The 22,852-nt window shown below is 42.8% G+C and overlaps 1 protein-coding gene across 5 annotated transcripts in view; it reads left to right on the forward strand.

Moving 5' to 3' along the window:
* PROM1 (prominin 1) overlaps positions 1-22,852 on the forward strand; it is a 113,188-nt gene that overhangs the window by 85,677 nt on the left and 4,659 nt on the right. For all 5 annotated transcript variants that reach the window (XM_082389492.1, XM_082389491.1, XM_082389490.1 and 2 more), the window contains 12 exons: positions 767-926; positions 3,307-3,459; positions 9,553-9,676; positions 11,263-11,366; positions 13,633-13,717; positions 15,286-15,432; positions 16,087-16,158; positions 17,145-17,237; positions 19,154-19,207; positions 19,816-19,896; positions 20,002-20,070; positions 22,558-22,650. In XM_082389492.1, the coding sequence (XP_082245618.1) occupies positions 767-926; positions 3,307-3,459; positions 9,553-9,676; positions 11,263-11,366; positions 13,633-13,717; positions 15,286-15,432; positions 16,087-16,158; positions 17,145-17,237; positions 19,154-19,207; positions 19,816-19,896; positions 20,002-20,070; positions 22,558-22,650 (1,235 nt within the window). The remainder of the gene's footprint in view (positions 1-766; positions 927-3,306; positions 3,460-9,552; positions 9,677-11,262; positions 11,367-13,632; positions 13,718-15,285; positions 15,433-16,086; positions 16,159-17,144; positions 17,238-19,153; positions 19,208-19,815; positions 19,897-20,001; positions 20,071-22,557; positions 22,651-22,852) is intronic.

A 22,852-nucleotide genomic window follows, 5' to 3' on the forward strand; every position in this document is an offset into this window, starting at 1 on the left:
CCAGAAAACTGGAACTTACCTCCTCTCTGAAAGATTAAGGTAGATATTAATAGAAACTATTTGGCTGCTGGGAATACTATTGCTTTTTGCATGTAAGAGACACAGGTGTGCTTTAACAAGTCTCAATTTGTATGAGTCAAATAAAATTTTAACAAAAGTGTCACCTGGGGTCACTTGTTCAAAAAATTGGTCCTGGAGAATTACTGTGTTCCTGAGTACCATTTCGTAGATGGAGGAATTGTTATATTATTAAATTATTTTTGCAAAATCATTTAACAGAAGCTTTACAGTTAGATAAACCCGAGTTTTCATCCCATTTCTAGTGCTTTCTGAAAAAGAGACATATGGGCAAGTGATTTAACCCCTATGACCCTCAGCATCACCGTTAGTGAAATGGGAATAAGAAATGGGCTAACATTTATAAAAGTGCCTGGTCCATTGTACTGGCACACAGTACATTTTAATCACCCAATCCATTTTTTTCTTTTTTTAGTGAGATAAGTAGAAGAAAACTCTGGCTTGATTTCAGCACCATGTCATTTAAGTTAGCTCTCATAGCTTGCTCTTTTGTTAAGTAATTGCTTTTTGATGGGCTTAGCTGCATTCATGCTTGTTGTAGAACCTTTTCATATTTCAAATATTTCATATTTGAATATTTCATATTCAAAAACTAAAAGCATTTCAAGCTTTTCACTTGAGTTCCGAGACAAAGTTTCTTGTCTCCTCTAGGTTTGAAAATGCATAACTGGGGCATCTTTGTTTTCAGATGTCAAAATGACCTTGGATTCCATTGGTTCTGACATCAAAAATATAAGCAAAAATATTCCTATTCAGGATAAGCTGTCAAATTTCATTCGTTACCTTAACGACACTGAAAATTACATCCACCGCCATTTACCCACTTTGGAAGAATATGATTCATACAGGTGAGTGCCTCCTTTGAGCTGGTACACTAAAGAGTGAAACTTGCTATGGAATGAGATAAAAATTTGACAATATAACCAGGATAATCTTATGAGAGCAAATTGTACAAAGAGGCAATAATGTGATATGTATTCACTCTAGTTTATGTTCATTAAAAAAATTGAAGTGTTCACTTCGGTAGCATGTATACTAAAATTGTAACTATACCGAGAAGACTAGCTTGGCTGCTGCGAAAGGATGACATGCAAATTCATGAAGCGTTCCATTTTTTTTTTGTTTTTTTAATTGAGGACTGAAAGTTCTTGAGCCAAATAGTCAATTATTTGCAATTTTGATGTCATCCGTGGCTTCCGAAATCTTGGTTATAATTATCTAAGGTATGTAACAGGATTTTAAAACTTAAAAGGAATTAAAAAAGGGCATGGGGATAATATTTTTCTTTTTGTTGGTTTATAAAAGAAATATGTAGAGGTTGGTTCTTACAGAAAGAGCATCCTTGAAACCAGTGAACTGTGTGAAGCTGCTGTCGTTCCCAGCTCTTTGCCCTTTAGAAAAATGCTAATGGTAGGGTTTGGCCTTGGGAGATGATGGTGGACATAGATCTCAGACAAGAGCACTAGGGAAGGCAGGACTTAGAGACTCGAGGCATTTCCAGGATCATGTGAGATGTAAGATGTACTCTCCTCTCTGAAAGGCTCAGCCCCACCACCGCCCACTGGAACTATTCCTACTACTCAAACCCACGGAGATTCTGGACACTCCCATTCCTGTTCAGGTTATTTATTATGCAAGAACACAAGATAAATAATAAAATAATAACAATAATTGCTAGCCTTTAGGGAAGAGTCACAATGTGCCTGCCACGTGCTGTCCAAATGGCATCTCATTTAATACTCAGAAAAATCTCCTGGGTTGTGTTCTGTTTATAATCCTGTTTCTTAGAGGCTCAGGGAGGTGAAGTGATTTTTCAACTCCCACCTGACTATGCCCTTAATTATCAATATGCCATTTCCTACTGTGTGGCTTGGCCACCCCAGCAGGTGTCGGAACAAACATAAGACAGACCCTTTCCCAATGAACTTACAATCTCAGAGGTCAGATTTTCACAGATGAAAAGAATGGTACAGTGATCTGTCTACATACCAGCTCCCCCTTCCTTCCACCTTCCCCTGCCCTGAGACTATAAGTTTATTTTAAAAAGAAATTTAATGAAGCAGATGAGGTTTGCATTAACTGTAAAGGATTTCTGAGGCCAGGTTCCATGGCTTATTTAATTTTGTGTCCTCAGTATCTGGAACAAAAAGTCACAGAATGGGTGCAGGTGGTTATTATAATTATCGAGTTGTTTTTTTTTAATAGATCTTTATTGGGGTATAATTGCTTCACAATACTGTGTTATTTCTGTTGTACAACTAAGTGAATCAGCCTTATGCATACATATATCCCCATATCCCTTCCTTCTTGAGCCTCCCTCCCGCCCTCCCTATCCCGCCCCTCTAGGTTGTTACAAAGCACCGAGCTGATCTCCCTGTGTTATGCTGCTGTGTCCCACTAGCTAACTATTTTACACGAGTTTGTTCTTAATTGAATGAAAAACTGTAGTGACAGCTTTTGTCGCATAAGTAAATTCTTTGTTTTATAGTGTTTTAAAGGTTGGGAAGCATTTCTACCCTTGAATGCTCCTGGGTTGCTGGAAAAGTTTGATGTACATTCCGGGAATACCAGTAAGACCTAATTGAGGATCCATTCTGGAACGTCTCACAGGACGATTACAAAATCGAGACTTGCATTCTGCAGGCGTCTGATTTAGGATGCTCCTAGAATTCTAAAGTATTCAATGCACTCATCACATAGAAAGTGTCTGGCTCAGTAAAGAACACAATTCACTCCCCACCCCACCCCCATATATTCCTGCAACCACAAAACATTTTAGATAAAAGACCAGAGGAAGGAGACCCGAATTTCCTTATCTATTGTCTAATCATGATCTGTCTCCATCTCATCATCATTATAATAAGCACTTACAGCCTCAGGAACCTTGAAAGAACTTACAAACCTTAAGGGGCATGGTTATCGGTAGCCTTGGAGAGGTTGAGTCAAACCTGCTTCTGGGCCCTGTGGAGATAAAGCAAAGGAAAGAAACGACAATCCCATGACCACTGAGAGCTCTTTGAAACCAAGATAAACACTGTCTTGGTTGGATTGGAGGATTAGGGGTGAAAAGGGGTCTTTTCACAGCACTCTCACCCTCTGAGGAATTAACAGAGGAATCTGATATTTGATTGCCAAGGGTTTTTCAACCACTCCAGCCCAGGTCTAGCAGCTTTTGTGTTGTGATGATGTCACCTCTTACGTTTGCTAACACTGTGTTTGCTCTACCAGGTGGCTGGGTTCCTTGGTCCTCTGCTGTTTACTGACCCTCATAGTGATTTTTTATTGCCTGGGCTTATTGTGTGGCACGTACGGCTACAACCAGAATGCCACCCCAACCAGACGAGGCTGCGTGTCAAACACTGGAGGCATCTTCCTCATGGTGTGAGTGTTGGCTCTTCCTTGCCGTGTGGGGGAATGCAGGGAGGTAACTCTGGTGTGACAGGGACCCGGTGGTCTCTGGGTCAAGCAGTCTGGGTTCCAGTGACGTAGGCGGGCTGGTGTGACTGTACTTTCATCGGTCTGGGAAATTCCATTAAGCATGAAAAGTAAAGGAAACTCTAGATTGGTTGCACTTTGATTGACAAGCTTAAAAGCTGATAGCTCTTTAAAGCAGCTATCAGGGAAATTATTTCCAAGTTTGCTTTCTTAATTCTCATTGTTTTTCCCTATATCTATGTATCTGCATATCTATCCATCCATCCATCCATCCATCCATCCATCCATCCATCCATCCATTCATCCATTCATTCACCATACTTGCTGAATATTGACCTGGCAGACAGACACTGTTCACTCTGAAACTTGATTTAGAACAGAGGTTGCCTACCTGGCACCCTTGGAGTTAGACAAGTAGCCTACATTAGTGATGCGATCAGGTGTGAAGTACCAGCGAGTGGTGAGCCAGCAGTGGACTGGAACAGTTATCCCCATTTCAATTACATTCATATCCACGTTCATATTTTTGGGGGAAAAAAAAAAAAACCTTTATAGGGTATAACAAAGCAGAGGGGGCATGAGCTGGGTGGAGCTGGAGAAGGAGCCAGTAATGTAAACCAGTAACCAGGGGTAAAAGCTTCAAATGCTCCCTAGAGGGGAATCTATGTGAGTGCCAACTCGATATTCTCTTTTCTGATAAGCTTCGTGGAGAATCAGCGGCGAGGGGTGTGATGGGGCTCGAGGGGTGTGTAAAGATTTGGAAGAAGTCCTTTGGGCAATAGAGAATCAAAACCACAGCATTTCTTTGCTTATGTCACTAGTGACATGCATTAACTTGCTTTTTTAAACTTTGGGTCACTATAATAATCATGCTGCTTATGAGCTGTGATTCTAAGGCCTTTTCCTTAAACCTTCAGGCTCCACTATAGTACACTTTATTAACATTAATACAGGCACACAAGTTTCTTTTTTTTAATTGAAGTATAGTTAATTTACAATTTGTGTTAATTTCTGCTGTACAGCAAAGTGACTCAGTTATACACATATATACATTCTTTTTTTATATTCTTTTCCATTATGCTTTATCACAGGATATTGAATATAGTTCTCTATGTATACAGTAGGACCTTGTTGTTTATCCATTCTAAATGTAGTAATTTGCATCTACTAACCCCAAAACTCCCAGTCCCTCCCTCTCCCTCCCCAACTCCCCCTTGGCAACCACAAGCCTGTTCTCTATGTCTGTGAGTCTTTCTGTTTCGTAGATAGGTTCATTTGTGTGTGTGTGTTTTTTTAAGTGAGTTTTAAAAATAACCTTAAAGCTAATGACATGGGAGTCTGCCAGAATTGGACAAAATTGGACAGAGCTCCACACATGGAAAAGCCTATTTGCTTACATACCTAAACTTAAGAAATTAAGCCAGCAAGGAAGAGTATATGTGCCCAGCCTTTTTGTTTCAATGTACACAACTACAGACAGAAAATTAATTTAATGTTCAGAATTTAATAATCCTGACACTTGGCTGTTTTGTCAGTGTTTTGATGGTGAATTTATTTATTACATACATTTATGTATTACATCTATTTCATTATTTGAAAGGAGGGCGTAACTTGCTCTGAAAAGGTACAAGTTTCATAAAATTCTATTCCACTTTTAGGGATGAAACCAAAAAATGTGATCTCTAGCTTCAAAGAAAAAAAATTAAAAATAGGAGAGTCATGAGTAAATTGGTGGAGACTAAGAGCAACTTCAGTTTGGCTGCAATACTCACTTCTGCAGATTAAGGAATCTCTAAAGGGTTAAAGTCACATGGAAATCTATGGCTTAGGAGCCGTAGGATTTATCCCAGCAGTAGGGAGTAGGCTGGTAACTATAAGTTGCTGTCAGATGCATTTTGCGAGGTCTGCAGGCTGAGATTTCTGTGCTGTTGAAGCCTACCACTCATCATGGCATGCTTTGCTACGCTTAGCAGAATTCTCCATCTCCCTCTTGAGACATCTGGTAAACAACTGGATAGACTAATCAGACTAACTAGAAGAATGCCGTTTCTTCTTTATAATTGTTTACTTGCTTGTAGAAATGAGAAAGAGTATATTTAGTTCAGCTTCAACCAAAACACCACCTGCTCTTTAAAAACGATGACGTTATCCAATCAAGAGCATGGTCTCTTTAACAACCAAGCAAGAATCCTTGCCTCCCAAGAAGATCCTAGTGAAAGACCTGGAAGGAGGGAAGCAGAGTCCTGGCTCCTATCCTGTGTCTTCTGAGGGTCCAGGGAGCATTTTAGGGGCTGAATGGGATGCATTGGTGAACGTGCATCGGCGGGGGGGATATGGATGGTTTCCCCAGAGATGAGGAGACCTAATTAAGGCAACCAGAAAACAACCTGTTGTACAAAAGACCATTATAAAACTTCCAATTTTAGCTCTTGAAAACAATGCCCAGATTATCGAGACCTCTGAAGAAAAACTAAGATCACGTGTTGCCATGGGCATATTACATACGGCTGGTGGCAGTTTCAGTGGTTATAGATATTTCAGAGAGCAGTTTGTCAGGCTATAGCAGGTCATTCCCATTTTAGGGAATTTATTTTGAGGCAGTAGACCAAACTATGGGAAAAGCATTTTGAGCAGAGACGTGTTTTTGTGGTGTTAGTGGTAATAGTGAGACATTAGAAGTGGCACACACGTCAGCCACTTCGGAGGCTGGAGTAGATTATGTGGCCGCTGAAAGGACAGAGAGGTTGGCTGTCCTGGGTGGCTGACGAAAGTTTCTAAGATGTTCGACAAGGGCCCACAAAATTATGCACGTGTTGTTATTATAACCGTGTGGATCAGGAGTCGGCAGACTTTTTCTAGAAAGGTCCAGATAATAAATATTTTAGGTTCTGCTGATCACGTACAGTCTTCGTTGGGTATTATCATTCTTGTTCTTGTTTTTTCTTCTTCTAGCTGTTCTCCTCCTCCTCCTTTACAGCACTTTAAGCACACCAGCAGCACTTTAAGCACACCAGCCGTTCTTATCCCACTGATCTTACAAAAACAGGCCCTGGGCAATTGCATGCCTATTCCTGACCTGAATACACGCATTTTTTTTTAACATCTTTACTGGAGTATAATTGCTTTACAACAGTGTGTTAGTTTCTGCTGTATCACAAAGTGAATCAGCTCTACATATACATACATCCCCATATCTCCTCCCTCTTAATACATGCATATTTAGAAAACAAAGGCTGGAAGTGTTAACAGCATGCTGTTTAGAGTAGTGGGGTTGTTTTGAAGTGAAGTGTTCTCTCAGAGGTTTTGATTATTTGTGTAACTAACACACACACACACCCTCTGATGCCCACAGTTAGAACCCTGGTGCCTGGCAGAGCCTTCACACACCTTCCCCTTCTTCACACACCTTCCCCTTCTTCACACTTTCCCTAACGCAGTAGCCCTGTCGGTCTGAGAAGATCCAAAGGGACTTAGGGCCCCACTAGCAAACATACCTTGCTATTTATTTCAGAGGAGCCATGCAGCTGTTTCTAATTATGCCTTGAGCATTTGCACTGGGGAGAGTCGTGCCCTTTGGGAACACTGTTGTGATTGAGAGCATCAGCCTTCACACTTCCTAGGGTCCTTCCTGGTGTGCACCAGCGATGGTATAGGGTTTGGCTATTCCATCTAGACTGGTTTAAGAGTTTGCTCCCTCTGTGTCTCCACCGGGGCCACTGAGCACTGCTAGAGAAAAGTCATACAGCAGAGCACATTAGGATCCCTACAGAATTTTGATTCCCCACCTCACATGGACCCTCCACAGCCCTTCAAGTTCCTTCTTTCCTCCCTCCCTCCCTTCCTTTATTCTGCGATGGTCTTTCCACTCTGATACATCCATCCTCCTTATTTTCCTCTTCTCTTAGCTGATGGGTTTACCTTTCTCTTCACGGAGAAAATAGAAGCCATCGTAAACTTGCCACCCCCAAACCTCTGAAGGCACCTGTGCTCACACGCATGGGAAGCCAGAGGCAGAAGGGTCTCTCCCATCTAGGCTCCCCCGCTACCCAGCACCCCCGCTGTGCTCTCAGCCCATCCCCACCCACCATCCCGAGGATGGAACAAAGCCTCCCTTCTTTCTCCTGCATCTCCATTCTCTTCTCCTCTCCTAGACTTTCTTCTCAACACTTAAACATGTTCTGTTCTCTCCCCTCCTTAAAAACCAAAACAGAAAACCCCTACCAACACCGCTTCTTCCATCTAACTCCACTCTCTGCACAGACGTCTCGAAATAAAGATCTGTGCCTGCTGCCCGTCTCCTGGTTTCCCACCTCCTGCCTAGCCTACACCACGGTGACTTCGTTGCCTGCCACTGTCAGGTCAGCAGTGACTTCTGTGTCTCCAATACAGTGGACTTCTTCAAGTCCTTCTCGACTGTGTCCTCACAGCAGTGACTGGAACAGCCGCCACTCCTTCTGCAAACACTCCTTCATACCCCATCAGTGACCTCACACCCTCGTGGTCTCCTTCCCACCTCCCTGACCCTTCACCTTGGTCTCGTTTGCTGACTGTCTCTCCACCACCTGTTCTCCAAATGGTGAGGTCCCCCAGGCCCAGTCCTAGGCTGCTTCTCCCTCCAACCCCAGCCCCAGGGATCAATCATCATTTCTAAGCCACTGATTCGCTAAAGTAGGTCTGTAACCTAGGCATCTGCGCTCCAAACACCTGGCGGACTCCTCCACAGCATGTCCTCCGAGATGTCTCCGGGGCAAAGTGACCAGAAGCCGATCTTCTCTGCCCTCCCTGTCCCTGCTGCTGACAAGCCCTGGCGCCCCTTGCCCTCCCTTTCCTTCACCTCCAGTGCACGTCTTCACGACGTCCTGCTGCATCTGCCTCCCAGGTCACACCTCTTTCAGCCGCTGGCGCCCCTCCACCACCGCCAGCTGCATCAGGCCACCGTCCGGGGCTGGAAGCAGCCTCATTGGTGGCATCCTTCTCCACATGGGCACCTGTCCCTCCATCCTTCACGCGCTGCTAGGAGGGCTTTTCTTCAGAGAGAACTGGGGGTGTGTTCTTCCGGTGCTTAAAGGCCTTCAATAGCTTTCCCTCCCTGCATCCCCACGCCCCACCCAGCTCGCCCCTACCCGCCTCTCGAGCTGCCGTTCACTGCTCGTTCTCTGCCATCTCTCTGGATGCAGAGTTACGTCAGCCCCGTCAGACTCCCAAGAGTACATTTCCTACTGTCAACTGAAAAAAATGCACAACATAAAAGATGAGAATTATGTTTTATTCGGCAGACAAAACTGAGGACTTAAGCCCAGGAGGCAGCCTCTCAGATCGCTCTGAGGGACTACTCCATAGAGGTAAGGGAGGAGTCCGGATACAGAGGAGTTTCTGCAACAAAGACCAGGTGGTAGGAACATCAGAAGGTGACTGTTCATTAAAGAAAACCAGACATCCCAAGTTAAGGAATTTAGCACTTTTCTATGTATGGAAGATGGAAGAGTCTGGGCTCACTGAAATCATTCCTTTGCTCTGCACCTCAGCTATCTGGGGCCAGTATCCTGCGCTTTCTCATCTTGAGTCTCCTCAGGGTGCCCCGTTGGAAGGTGGCTGCAGCAGCTGACGGCTTGATGGCGGGCATCCTGTTTTTATCCTGAGTTCCCTCAGTGCTCGCTGATGGGGCAGATATAATGTGATGGCTTGATGGCTGCAACATCCTTTGTTTACTGATATGGCAGGCAACATTTTTTCATTGACACTGCCTTACAACCTCCTCCCTCACTGGAAAGCCTTGGTTCACTCACATGACTCCAGAGCCCATGTCTGAACCACCGTGCTGGGCTTGCAAGCAGGCGAGGGACTCAGTCCTGAGTGTTCCCTAAACAAGCGCCTCGTATTTCCTATCTGCACCCCTCGGTAGGCCGACCCGTTTAACCTGCAGAAAGCTGAAGACTCCAGGTCATTTTATACACTGAATAGGTAGAATGAGTAAGTACTAGTAGGTAATATTGAATAATTCCTTGTAGAATTATTAACTTTATTTCTATTTTTTTCCAGCGGGGTTGGATTCAGTTTCTTCTTTTGTTGGCTATTGATGACCATCGTGGTTCTGACTTTTGTTGTTGGTGGAAATGTGGAAAAACTGGTCTGTGAACCTTACCAAAACAAAAAGTTATTCCAGGTAAACGTGGTTTTTGTGCCCATTATGAAGAACTTGAGCCAAAACTTTTCTTTTCCCCTTTCTTGTGGGTTTCTTCGAGAGCAAAAAGGTGAGCAGGTAGTTTGTATTCAGTAGGTTGAGATTCCATCTATTTGTCAGAGCAAAAAAATATGGCAGTACAGTTGACCCTTGAACCACAGGGAGTTAGGGGCGCTGACCCTCCACGCACTCAAAATCTGCGTACAATTTATATTCAGCCTTCCGTATGCATGGTTCCTCCATATCTCCTTTCTTGGATTCAACCAACCTTGGACCATGCAGTACTGTAGTATTTACTACCAAAAAAAATGCGCTTATAAGTGGACCCTCGCAGTTTAAACCCATGTTGTTGAAGGGTCAACTGTATTCTTTTTTTTTTTTTTTTTTTAATGTAAGTGAAATCAGTACCAGGAATTAAGGCTTGCTCTTGAATGTTGATTGTAATATTTGGGGAGAATACAATTCTCCTCAGCAGTAGTTCCCAAATGCAGAACATCAGAGGATAAGTTCCCGGGTTCCTTCTATACCTCAAGAGGTTTCTGACATTTCAAATAACTTCCCAGATGACAGTTGCCCAAACAGATGGTTTGAGGGTCGTAAATTTGAAGTGAGAGAGACTGATAAATGACACACCTCATATCTGAGGGTTGTCCCTGGTGGAAATCTGACGAGGTAGTTGGGAATTGAATTCAAGCTTCACTTTCTCCATCTAAGACCAACTACTTCACACTCTAGGGCACAGGTGCAAGTTTAGCTTCATTAATTAATGAGGAAGTTTTGATCTACATGTCTGTCTTCTAACTTTGGCTTTCCAGTGTTTTTCTCTAGATTCTGATTTTTAAAATATATTTGTTTTCCTATTTTATTGTATATATTTTTTCACCTCAAATCTGTTATAAAATCAGGTGAATGACTGCTAAAATAAACCAGTTGTGGTGATGGTATTTTAATTACTCAGTTGGTTGAAGAAAATTAAATCGGGAGCATCAGTTTGTCAAATTATCTCCATTTGGCCTCTTGATAAAAAATAATAATAACACATCAAACCAGACTTCATCATCTTTTGTGCTGTGTTAAATTGTTACAAAGGAATTCTTAAAAAATAGAGGATATTTTGAAACCATTTACACTCCGTAAGTGTATATACAGTCATGTACCAATTAGCCCACCATAAATACACATAATGTGAAGTCAAAGATTGTGCCAGATTTAATTCCTTTTGTCTAGAGGGAAGTAGTGAAGATCTGGGTCTATTGCTTCATGGCTTTCTATTAGATATTCTGAATCAAGTTATCTATTTTTCTCCCATTTCTAATGTGTTTATTTTACTAAAATGAAATGTTCCCCCCAAAAAGTAGTCTCAATAATTCCTACTGATGCTATCCAGTGGTCGATATCTTTATTCCAATCACACTATTATTTTCTAGTTTTAAGTTGAAAATCGATGAGGAAAATCATGATATAAAAATCCCCCAAATACTGTATATTGAACAGAATATTCATTTTATTATATGCATGTATGTTAGTGTAAAACTATCTTTAAAAAAAAGTTTTTTAATTTGTTCTAGGTTTTGGACACGCCATATTTACTAAATGCGGATTGGAAATACTATCTCTCTGGCATGGTATTTAACAAACCAGATATTCATCTCACTTTTGAACAAGTTTACAGGTATAAATAATTGCATCATGCATTTTTTTGCTACTTAGAATGTTGTGTTTTTACAATGAGAATTTTGCTTTCAACATGTCTTTAATTTTAATGGTCAGCTTTCCAGTTTTAGAAGTAAGCTGTTCTCTGGTCTTAGCAGTAAGACCAAAAAGATAATCCTTTCCCTGAAAGCCTTCTAGGCCCTAGGATGGTGCTGTCCCAAGCCGCCCTGTCTTAATTACTAGAATTCACTGGTAACAGTGACCCTAAAATGCATTCTTGTTTTAGAATCACCCTGCCCCAAGTAAATGCCATATAACAAGAATTCATTGGATGGGTCTGTTGATGGAAAGAGTCAGTAAACATGGGAATTCCCTGGAGGTTCAGTGGTTAGAACTCGGCACTTTCACTGCCAGGGCCCAGGTTTAATCCCTGGTCAGGGAACTAAGATCCCGAAAGCCATGGTGTGGCAAAAAAAAAAAAAGAAAAAATCAATAAACAGTCTATAATAGGAGTAGAAAAGAGTTTTATTTGAGCCAAACTGAGGACTATAGCCCCAGAGACAGCCTCTCAGATAGCTCTGAGGAATTGTTCCAGAGAACCATGGCTTTCAGAATAGTTTTATATCTTGTCAGAACAAAGAACATTAAACAAGTCAGGGATACATTCATTAAAGGTTTCAAAAAAAAAAAAAACAGATCAGGATATACACAGTGAGTCACTATGGCCTTGGCACCTGGGAAGGGAGTCTTATCATCGAAGGTGTACCAACATAGATGTCCCCGGGAGGGAGATATTTAATCTTTATTTTTTACATGGACATTCTCTACTTCTGGTCAATGCACCCTTTTCTTTCATAATTAAAGCCGTTGTACAGTGTGTATTTGACAGGCCACAGACAGCTTGTTTTAGTTAGCATAAAATTTGAGTTAAATCATGTAGAAGCCAGAATGACTTCCCGAGACCTCAGTATGTGAACATTTCTTTCGTCAGGTCCAAATCTCAGACATGCTAATTGCAGTGCAGCTGGAGATCCAGGCTGTACAGTCAGGCTGCCTGGGCTCCAGTCCTGGCTCTACCACCGGGGCCTTTGTGATCTTGGGCAGTTCCACTTCCTGTCGCTTCAATAGGGATGATAATAATAGTAGTCTGAGTATCACCAGCTCCCCGTCACCTCTAGCGCATGAGACAGCAAACAAGCAGCACAGGTGTCGATCCTCCCCACACCTCACCTCCATGGCAGACATTGGTCATCAACTGTGGTCTTCTGCTTTGCCCAGAGGGTCACAGGAGCCCTCTCAACAGCATATTCTCGGTAGACATTTTCAATCCATTGGAGTTTCTGTGCACACTTAATCCATCCCTAGGCTTAGAGGAGGAGGCCGAGCTCCTTGGCCCGGTCTGCCAGCTCTCTGTGATTCTGGCTCCTGTGGAACTCTCTGGTCTTACCTCTGTTGGTTAGTGTATCAGACTCTCTGTTCCAATGCCAACCTACTTGGGGCTCCCTGGAGAGGAGTGTCACACCTCTTGGGGATGTGGGAAAGTTGCTTCTCCCAGGCATACCTTGGGACTGGAGGGCCTTGGCTGCTGCACAAGGAAGAGGCACCCCAGGAGGTGGCCATCTGGGTGGCAAGGATATGCATCAGATGAGACCACCCTGCTTAGCTCAGCCGAGGAGGCGTTTGTCACATTTTAAAGAAGCACGGAGAAGTGAGGCCAAGTTAGGTTTATAGCCGAAGTGGACTGACCGTTTGGATGTTTGTTGCCCCCTCCCTATCTCCATCCTACCCTTAGTCCAACCTTAAGTTTAGTAGGTGAAGCTCAACCCTGGAAATATGGAGGGAGATGGTCTGGCAGGGGCTTGATAGAGTTTTAATCTTTTATGAAATCTTTTAATGACAGTGCTTTGTAACTTACCTCTTTCTGACATCTGTTGTTTTTTTTAGATTAGAGTTTATTTCTTCCCAATTTGTAAACTTGTTATTACTCACAGCACTGGAAAGAACACAAAGGACACAGATAGAAGGATGTAGTATTTACCAGTCCTAGTGTATCTGTTGCAAACATGGGACATTTAGTAAAACAGGGAACGAAGTCAGGAATGGCGGGCACCCGGGGGATTCGTGCAGCCACTGGTGATGGCCTTCTGTGTCGACACCCAGATGCCACGTCTGTGGTCACAGATTAAACAAAGACGAACAGTTCGCCTTTCTCTCCATCCTTAGCAGTGGACAGAGGTAGCCACAACTGTCTTTCTGGATCCTGATTTCTCTGTTTATTCCCTCAGTGATTGCAAAGAAAATAAAGGCATTTATGCCACACTTAAGCTAGAGAACACCTACAATATCAGTGAATTTCTCAGCATTAAAGAGGTGAGTAATTAGAACCAATCAGGAAATTGACATTTCTTTACTAAATTCAGTTGTCTTTTTTGTTTTTTGATGAAAGTCACATAAGATAAAAATTAACCATTTTAAAGTGACTTTAGTACATTTGCAAGGCTATGCAACTCTCACCTCTACCTAATTCCAGAACATTTGCAGCACCCCCGACCGGTTGACTTTCTTGAGGCATGAGTTTCTCTAGCAGATGATGGAAGATCCTCTCCAGGGGCCTCCCTGCAGACACTTCACGGGGAAAGAGTTTATCCTTTGAGTGTCCCTCTTCCTGGAGGCACAAACCCCACTTGTTTCCCAGGGATACTGACGCTCCCAGACCAGCCATCCTTTTCTGTCACATCCCTGAGTGGGGACAAGAACCGTGGCCCACAGAGTCCTCACTCCTTATGAATGATGGCTGTGGCCCCAGGGCTCCCAGGTAGGCCCTTAGCAAGAGACAGAGTGGCAACAAGGATGGAAGGGACAGAAGGGAATGACCTCTCCTCCTCCTTTGCCCAGACCGGCACCCAAGTCTTGAGTGTTCAGACTCCAAGGAGAGACCCCTGCAGAGTACACTGGCTGGAGGAAGGGGCAAGGGGGCTTCAGCAGCCCGGGCCGAGGGCGCCCTTAGCCTAGGCTGTGCCCACTCCCTCATACCTGGAGGCCTTCTGGCCTTCTCAGCTGTGCAGGAGAGAATCTTAAGGAACCTTCTTTCTTCTGGGCTTCCGATATAGAAGCAATTACCGAGGAAAATCAAGGGCAGAGGTTGTTCCCCAAACCCCATGGCTTACCCACTGAGGCATCACAGAAAGCTTCCGGGGTTGCCATGAGGCCACAACAGCCTGATGATTTTCAGATGTGAAGAGGTTTATTTGAAAGCTGTATACAAATTTCGGATTCTCTTCCCTCAATGTAGCTTGCATGTATTTATAAATAAAATATAATTTTGCAAGCAAGCCCTAATCGATGCCCTCTACTCATTTACTCATTATGCCATGTGCCATTTTCTTGGTGCACCATGATGCGTAGGGTGGGAGAGCGCCCTAGACACGCAGGCCCCCGAGTCATGAACCGCGTTCCCGTTGATCTCAAGTCTCTCTATTACCCAAGTCCAGTGCATGCTGCCCCCTTCCCCTGGAAAGCAGCCTGCCCAGCCCCTCTCAGCATCTCTGTTTGTCAAGACTTGCTCAGAAGCCACCTCCTCTCTGTTGCCCTCCCCAGCCTCCTGCCTTGAAAGGCTCTGTCCCTGGTGTCCCAATGCATTTCATGTGCCTTTATCACGACACTGCCTCTTCCCTTTGAGATCTTTGAGGGCGGAGATGCAATATGATTTTGTTTTGCATTCCACCTCCTCACATAGTGCTTGGCATAAGGCCTAGGGAAGAAGGCAGGGAGGCGGGGAAGCAATGGGAGGGGAGAGAAGAGAACCGGGAAGAAACGCCAGTCAGGTACATGTGCATTTGTTTTGGCCTGTGTAATTTTATTGCTCTTTTAAAGCATTAAGTAGGTGAAGTTTTTGGAGAAGAGTGGATTTATTTATATCTTTCCTTTTTATTATGCAGCATACCGGAAACATAAATAATAATTTTGAAAATATGAATATAAGAATTGACAATATAGTTCTGCTGGATGAGGCAGGAAAAAGAAACCTTATGGATTTCAGCTCTTCAGGAATAGACAAAATAGACTATGGTGCCTTCATGGCTGCGGTATGACCCATATGTTCGCACTTGATCTTTTGGGGAAAAGTTAGGGCATCGTGTGTGTGTGTTTATATATATATATATATAAAAAATGTTTTTTGTTTTTATTTTTGTTTTTTTATTGAGATGAGATTCACTCAACATGAAATTAACTCTTTTACCAAGTGAGCAATTCACTAGAATTTAGTATAATCACAGTGTTACATAACTATCATCTCTATCTAGTTCCAAAGCACCTTCATCACCCCAAAAGAAAGCCTCGATCCCATTAAGCAATTGTTCCCCATTTCCCACTCCCAGCCCCTGGCAACCATCACTCTATGTTCAGTTTCTATGAATTTACCTATTTTGGATATTTCATATGAATGGAATCATACAGTATATGACCTTTTGTGTCTGATAACCTTAACTGGTCCATTTCATGTAGCCCAAGTTTTTTGAGATTCATGTACATTACAGCATGTATCAGTATTTTATTTCTCTTTATGGTTGCATACAAATAATACTGTGTGTATAAGCAAGAATGCAGATGTGCCTAGCTTTAGAGTGTCTAGCCTTACTTTATGGTTATGGACCCATGTTCACTCTGTTGCTTATTGCATGTTGTTAAGGTTCAAAAATCCCATATCCATAACACAGCTTTTTACATCTCTTTTGTAGACTGGGAAAAATCCCACAAAAGTGAATCTTTTATCATTTGCAAATGATCTAGAAGTAAAAGCCAACGATTTGGTGAGTTCAGACGGTCCGGTTCAAGGCTGTCATTGTTGTAGATGTGAAATGTCAGTACCGTTCTTAGAGAAGCTATGGAAGCCTTGTTTAAACACGCCCCTCTGTGCACGTTAAAAGTTCCCATCAGCAGCCATTGCCACGCGGCCTCACAGTCCGTGAGCTTGTGAAGGTTCCCAGGGCAGCTTCAGGGTGCAGGCTCTTCCAGCCTCTGCTCGTGGTGCTGCTGCCCTCACTGCTTCAGCACCGGACCTGCTTTCACTCTGTCCACCCCTCCACTGCCAAACACCTGTGCACACATTTTCTTGCAGTGTAGGGAATGGTAAGTGAGGACATGGGAGGGAGATCCTGTTTGGTGCTTTGCATCGCCAGTAATGAGCGGATAAGGGAGGGCAAAGACACCATCCAAGCCCCATAAGCTTCCCCATTACCAGCTTCCCTGCTGGTTGGTGACTAATGGCTGTAACTGGTCCCTTTCACAAAGCAGCAGACCTGGACTCTGGGGGAAGACCAGGATTTAAATCCTGAGTCAGCCTCTTCCTAACTGTGGGAACTTAGGCACAATATTTCACCCCTGTGTGCCTCAGTTTCCTCATCTGTTAAATGGAGGCAGTAGTAACGCTTGTTAGATGTTACTATACTAAAAATGATTTAGGTGTGGGTTAAATAAAATTTCTCAGTTGATTGAGCCTTGGTTTTCTCATCTGTAAAATGAAGCTATAGCTACTGTAAAGCGGCTTTACAGTGGCTTTATTATGGTGAAGTGAGAGAGAGAGAGAGAAGGCAGCCTCAGGCACTCAGAAAGAACCGATGCGGGTGGGTTATTGCTGAGAGTTCATGGTTCCATGATTTGAAAGAGGGCGTCTTGGCACCATCCCTCCAAGTTCGTCATCATATAAGAAGGGTTGCATACTTCTGTCCTGATTAGAGAGAGTGCTCCAGAGTCTGGAAACAGGTACTAATATTTATTTACTTTATTCTCTTTGTAGCCCCAAGGAAATTTGAAACAGACCCTGAAAAATAATGCAGGAATCTTAAGAAATATTCATCGTGACGAAATCATTCCTTTGCAAAAATTAATGGTAACAATCAACAACCTTTGATATTTCGCTGTGACCTGGGCAAACTCTGTTTCACCTAGCTTAATGATATATTCGTATGTCACGCGTAGGTCAAATTTGGTTAACCTCAGGCTAAGAAATTGAGCTATTTTTAAAATAAATGATAGTAGCTGGGCTTTGAAGAGGACACATTTTCAATTTTCACCACAGATTTTCTGCCTTTTTGTTGCCTTTTTCTATTTGAGTGTGAACAGTTATTTTAAATCTGTGGTTGCCTCCTATGTTTTTCTCTCGTTTCCATGGCCTTAAACAGGCTCCCCTAAGCCGTGCAGCAGCTGAAGTGCTGGACTCACTCTTACTTAGTTTATTATTATCAAACTGTCTTCATACCCTGCCATGAAATATGTGAGGCAAGACGATGCCCTTTCTTTCCACATTCATTTAGCTCTACTCCCTGTTCTGATGTTCTTTGCCCCTCTCTTCCATCCAGCTTTCTCACTTTTCCTTTCTTTTTTTTCCTCTCTGCCTTCTGGCTTCTTTCCTAAATGCCAGAAAGGCAGTTTGTAACAGAGAAAGAACATGGGCTCTGGAGTCAGGTCGACCTGATTTCAAATCTTGCTTCTGCCTCCCCGAAGTCCTTTGGCTTTCAGTTTTCTCATCTAAAAATGGTGGGAAGGGTCCTTGCCTCACTGTTACCTGGCTCTTGGACATGAAGGATCTGACCTCCCAGAGAGACTCTGCAAAAAGGAGCCATTATTATTATGCTTGCATGTGGGAGGGTCATGTTTGCAGTCATCAAGGGGGCGACTGCGTGGGAACCAGGTTACAGAGTCAGCCTGCTCAGGTTTGAAGAAGCTTTGAAGAAGCTTATTCGTCCGTTTGACTCCAACTTCAGAATCTTCTAGAACTAGTGTTTACCATCTCTCTCTTCATTTTTCCTCCTGCCTTTCTAATTCAGTCGAGTCTTCACAAAGTCCTCCTCTACAGTTTTCTTAATTTGTGTGCTGCACTCATCACAGTTCTCTCTCTGCTATACTTTATGCCTAGCACAAATATGTTAACATTTTAAGCTGGTGTTGACATGTTCCTTAAAGGCTTTCCTTCAAGTAGACACAGAACTCCTTGGCCTTTTCAGAGTTCGGGCAACCTACAATTAGGCAAGTTGTTCTGTGGATGTGACCTACACTCTAAACCAGGGGTTAGCAAACTGTGGCCCTGAAAACTGCAGCCCATGGGCCCCATCCGGCCTGCTGCCTGTATTTATTTATTTACTTACTTATTTGTTTATTTATTTATTTTGGCCACACCCTGCCGCATGTGGGATCTTAGTTCCCTGATCAGGGATCGAACCTGGTTCCCCAGTTAGTGGAAGCTCAGAGTCCTAACCACTGGACCACCAGGGAATTCCTCTGCTGCCTGTTTTTACAAATAAAGTTTGACTGGAACACAGCCAGGCCCACCTAGTTTACAGATGATCTGTGGCTGCTTTTGGCTACAAGGGCAAAGTTGAGAGATTAGGACAGGGTATGGGCCACAAAGTCTACAGTATATACTATCTGGTCCTTAACCGATAAAGTTTGCCAATTCCTCATCTAAACCATGCAAATGAAGCCACTCTTGTTGAACAGGTTTTACTGTAAACAATGCCTGCCACTTTGAGCAAACCTGATTCAAAAGAGTTTTGTGGCTACCTTACACATGGTGTGCTGCCCTTTCAAGCTCTAGAATACGTATCCCAATTTTCTTCTTCAGGTTTTCTTATACCCAAATATGTGAGGTGCATATTGTTCCTCGTGTCTGTTGTTTTTTCTCGAATGAAACTATTACGGAGTAAAGTCGGATTTGATGGCTGACTTATGGGTGGGGGGGATACAAAGCACGTGATCTTGCAGCTTCATGTAACAGGTCAGGAAATATGATCTGTGTTTATTCACCAGAGTGCTGTGCACCAAAAATTGAAGGAGCTTCAACAGAAAAGCAGTGGATTGGGGGTAAGGATTTGTTTTCTTTCTCTGTCTTGGGGTCTTCTTACAAAAGCACACACAGACTTTCAGAGATGTTGGGTTTTGCAGGTACTTTAAGTAAAATCAAGTCTCAGTTATCCACCCATTTTAAACACCAAATTGGGTTTTCCCACCCTCTCCTTTCTACAAGGACCTCTGTAAATGAAGACCGCATCCTGGCATGTTATGTACACAGGAGAAAGCTGTTTTTGGATGTGTAGGATGCAAGTATAGGTGGTACATCGGTCACTTTTACAGAGATAATGCTGCTTGACAAACAGCCTCCAAATCCCAGTGCCTTCCACACACAAACTTTCACTCTCACTAGAAAACCAGTACAGTACCACCCCATCTGTGTTCCATTGGCCAAAGCAAGTCACAGAGCCAAGCTCACCATCATGGGGTGGGGACGTATACCCATCTCCTGGGAAGCCAAGCCAGGGAAGGTGTCACTAATCATGAACAGCTAGTAGAGTCTTAACTAGCAAGTCATGGGGGTGTGGGGCTGAGTTAACAGTACTCGCATCAACATACAAACTGTCTGATGAAATTCTTTTATCACTTGATACCGTGTCGACCGTTGCTGTGTTTTCCAGGTGAAAGTGGCCAATATCAGTCTCGTTTTGGATTCTGCTCAGGACTTCATCACAAACCGAATCTCCACAATTATTGCTGAAGTAAGTTGTTATGCCAATAAGTGGGTGTGTGACCATAACTGCATGATTACATAGAGTATGGTAGAGTCATTTTAATGGCTCTATTACTCTTTGATGTCTTTCCAGGAAAGTAAGAAGTATGGGAATTCGATAATGAGCTACTTTGAACGTTATCTGCAGTGGGTCAAGATCTCTGTAAGTGGTTTATCATTGATGAACATAAGGGGGCTGTGTCTTGGGATAGTTATTTTCTAGGATAAAATCAGGAGGAAATCAAATTAAATTCACAGAAATTAGACAGAAGATAAGTAAAAGGACCTTGAATGTAGGAGCCACGGGTGGAGGCACCATGAGACTCAGCACAAGTGTGTCCATGCTGGGCAGCTTCCCGGGCCTGCCCACCGCGGACAGCATGCCCCTTGCATTCTCCCCCGGCTCCCTTTGCTCATTACTGTAGGAATTCTGGTCTCCTCGACTGTGTCTCCCCTGGCAAACCGTGAGCTCCTTACGTTAGAGTCCATTTGCAGCTGTGGTTTGTACACGCCCTGGGCAGCACTGAACCTGCTATGTCATTGGTGTATTTGTCGACTAGGGGGACTTAAACAACAGGAGCTTATTTTCGCACAGTTCTGGAGGCTGGAAGTCCAAGATCAGAGTGTCGGCAGGTTGGTTTCTTCTGAGGCCTGTTTCCTTGGCTTGTCGGTGGCCGTCTTCCCCTTGTGTCCCCACGTGGTCTTCCTTCTGTGTCTGTGTCCAAATTTCTTTTATAAAGACACCAGTCCTATTGGATTAGTCATCTTAGTGACCTAATTTAACCTGAATTCCTTCTTTGAAGACCCTATCTCCATATACAGTCACGTTCTGAGGTACGGGAGGTTAGGACTTTGACATGGGAACCTTTGGGGGACAAAATTCGGTCCATAAAGTTAAGTCTCCATGAATAAATGAGTAGAGAGAAGTGGAGGAGCAGAGTGAAGTTTCCAGTGGCGCACGCAACCTATGGAGAATTATAGTATCTTTTCTCCACACCCTCTCCAGCATTTATTATATGTAGACTTTTTGATGATGATCATTCTGACTGGTGTGAAGTAATACCACATTGTAGTTTTGATTTGCATTTCTCTAAGAATGAGCGATGTTGACCATCTTTTTATGTGCCTGTTGGCCATCTGTATGTCTTCTTTGGAGAAATGTCTATTTAGGTCTTTTGTCTCTTTGGATTGGGTTGTTTGTTTTTTTTGTTATTGAGCTGTATGAGCTGTTTGTATATTTTGGAAATTAAGCTCTTGTTGGTCACATCGTTTGCAAATATTTTCTCCCATTCCTTAGGTTGTCTTTTTGTTTTATTTATGGTTTCCTTTGCTGTGCAAAAACTTTTAAGTTTAATTAGGTCTCATCGCTTTATTATTGCTTTTGTTTCCATTACTCTAACGAGAGGGATCCAAAAAATATTGCTGCAATTTATGTCAAAGAGTGTTCTGCCTATGGTTTCCTCTAGGGTTTTATAGTATCCAGTCTTACATTTAGGTCTTTAACCCCTTTTGAGTTTATTTTTGTATATGGTCTTAGAGAATGTTCTAATTTCATTCTTTTACATGTAGCTATCCAGTTTTCCCAGCACCACTAATTGAAGAGACTGTCTTTTCTCCATTGTATATTCTTGTCTCCTTTGTCATAGATTAATTGACCATTAGTGCGTGGGTTTATTTCTGGGCTTTCTATCCTGTTCCACTGATCCATGTGTACCCTTACCCCACTTTTTATAAAACTAACAGTGAAAAAGCCTATAAAGAGAGTGTATACGGTTGTTTGAGCTTGGAGAAACATAATGTTATTAATATGGGCTGCCTTGTAAGGTAGAGGTGGAAGAAAAGGGGGAGATGAGCCAACCAATAAAGGAAAAGAAATAAGGCACACTCCCCACCCCAGGAACTAGCATCTAGCTTATTGTACTTACTCCAGAGTTTTTTGAATGAATAAATATTGTTTTCTTAAGCTAATGGGATTGGAGCATCTGTCTGTGATTCATTAAACTTGTTTAGTCTTACCTCAGTAATGAGTACTTTGTTTTCTGTCTTCTGTCAGCAGGTCCTGCCATTTTTGTAAATAAAGTTTTATTGGCACACAGCCACACCCATTTGTTCATATATTGTCTGTGGCTGTTTTCGCCCCACCATGGCAGAGTGGAGCAGTTGCGACAGATATATCTCAGCCCAGCCTGCAAAGTCTAAAATATTTACCCTCTGGCCCTTTATAGAAAAAAGTCTGCCAACCCCTGTTCTAAAATGTAGACTTATTCATTACCTAACTTTCCACTTTTTTCCCACATCCTTTGTCAGACTACAAAGGGGTCAGGTAAGAAATTCAGACTGAGGCACTGTGCTGACCACGTATACTCTTTAAGTCTCTGCAGAGTCCAGCAAGATGGGTCTTACTTTTCCAAATAACAAACCAGGGAACTAAAAACCGAGGCTCAGAGAGAATTGGGGTCTTCCTTTCAAGTACATACTTTTTTATGTCGTAGAACTCATCCATAGAAATCAGCTATCAGCTCCATATCCAGAGGGCCTAAGGATTCTTTTTGTGAACAGGCCAGAAGTGAATAGGGTGTTTAATTTTATTCTTGTGGAATTTTGTGGGTGTGGCTCCATCAAAGTTTGCCTGTTTTTCTTACCCCCATAGATCACTGAGCAAATGGCAGCCTGCAAACCAGTGGCCACCGCCCTAGATTCGGCTATTGATGTCTTTCTGTGCAGCTACATTATCGACCCCCTGGTAAGAATTTCATCTTTCAAAAGAAGAAAACACAATAAACTCATTATCTTTGATTTTTTTTTCAGATGGTAGTTCACACTATAATATAAAATAGGTTTCTGCTTGGGTCTGTTACAGTTGTAGAATCCAAGACCTAAGATCTAAAATGTAGATGAATGTGTTCTGACACTAATAAGCTAGAAAAGTCAAAGTCCTCACTGCG

The sequence above is a fragment of the Balaenoptera borealis genome (assembly GCF_965194805.1).
Source record: "Balaenoptera borealis genome assembly, chromosome: 4".
In the NCBI taxonomy this organism is placed as follows: Eukaryota; Metazoa; Chordata; class Mammalia; order Artiodactyla; family Balaenopteridae; genus Balaenoptera; species Balaenoptera borealis.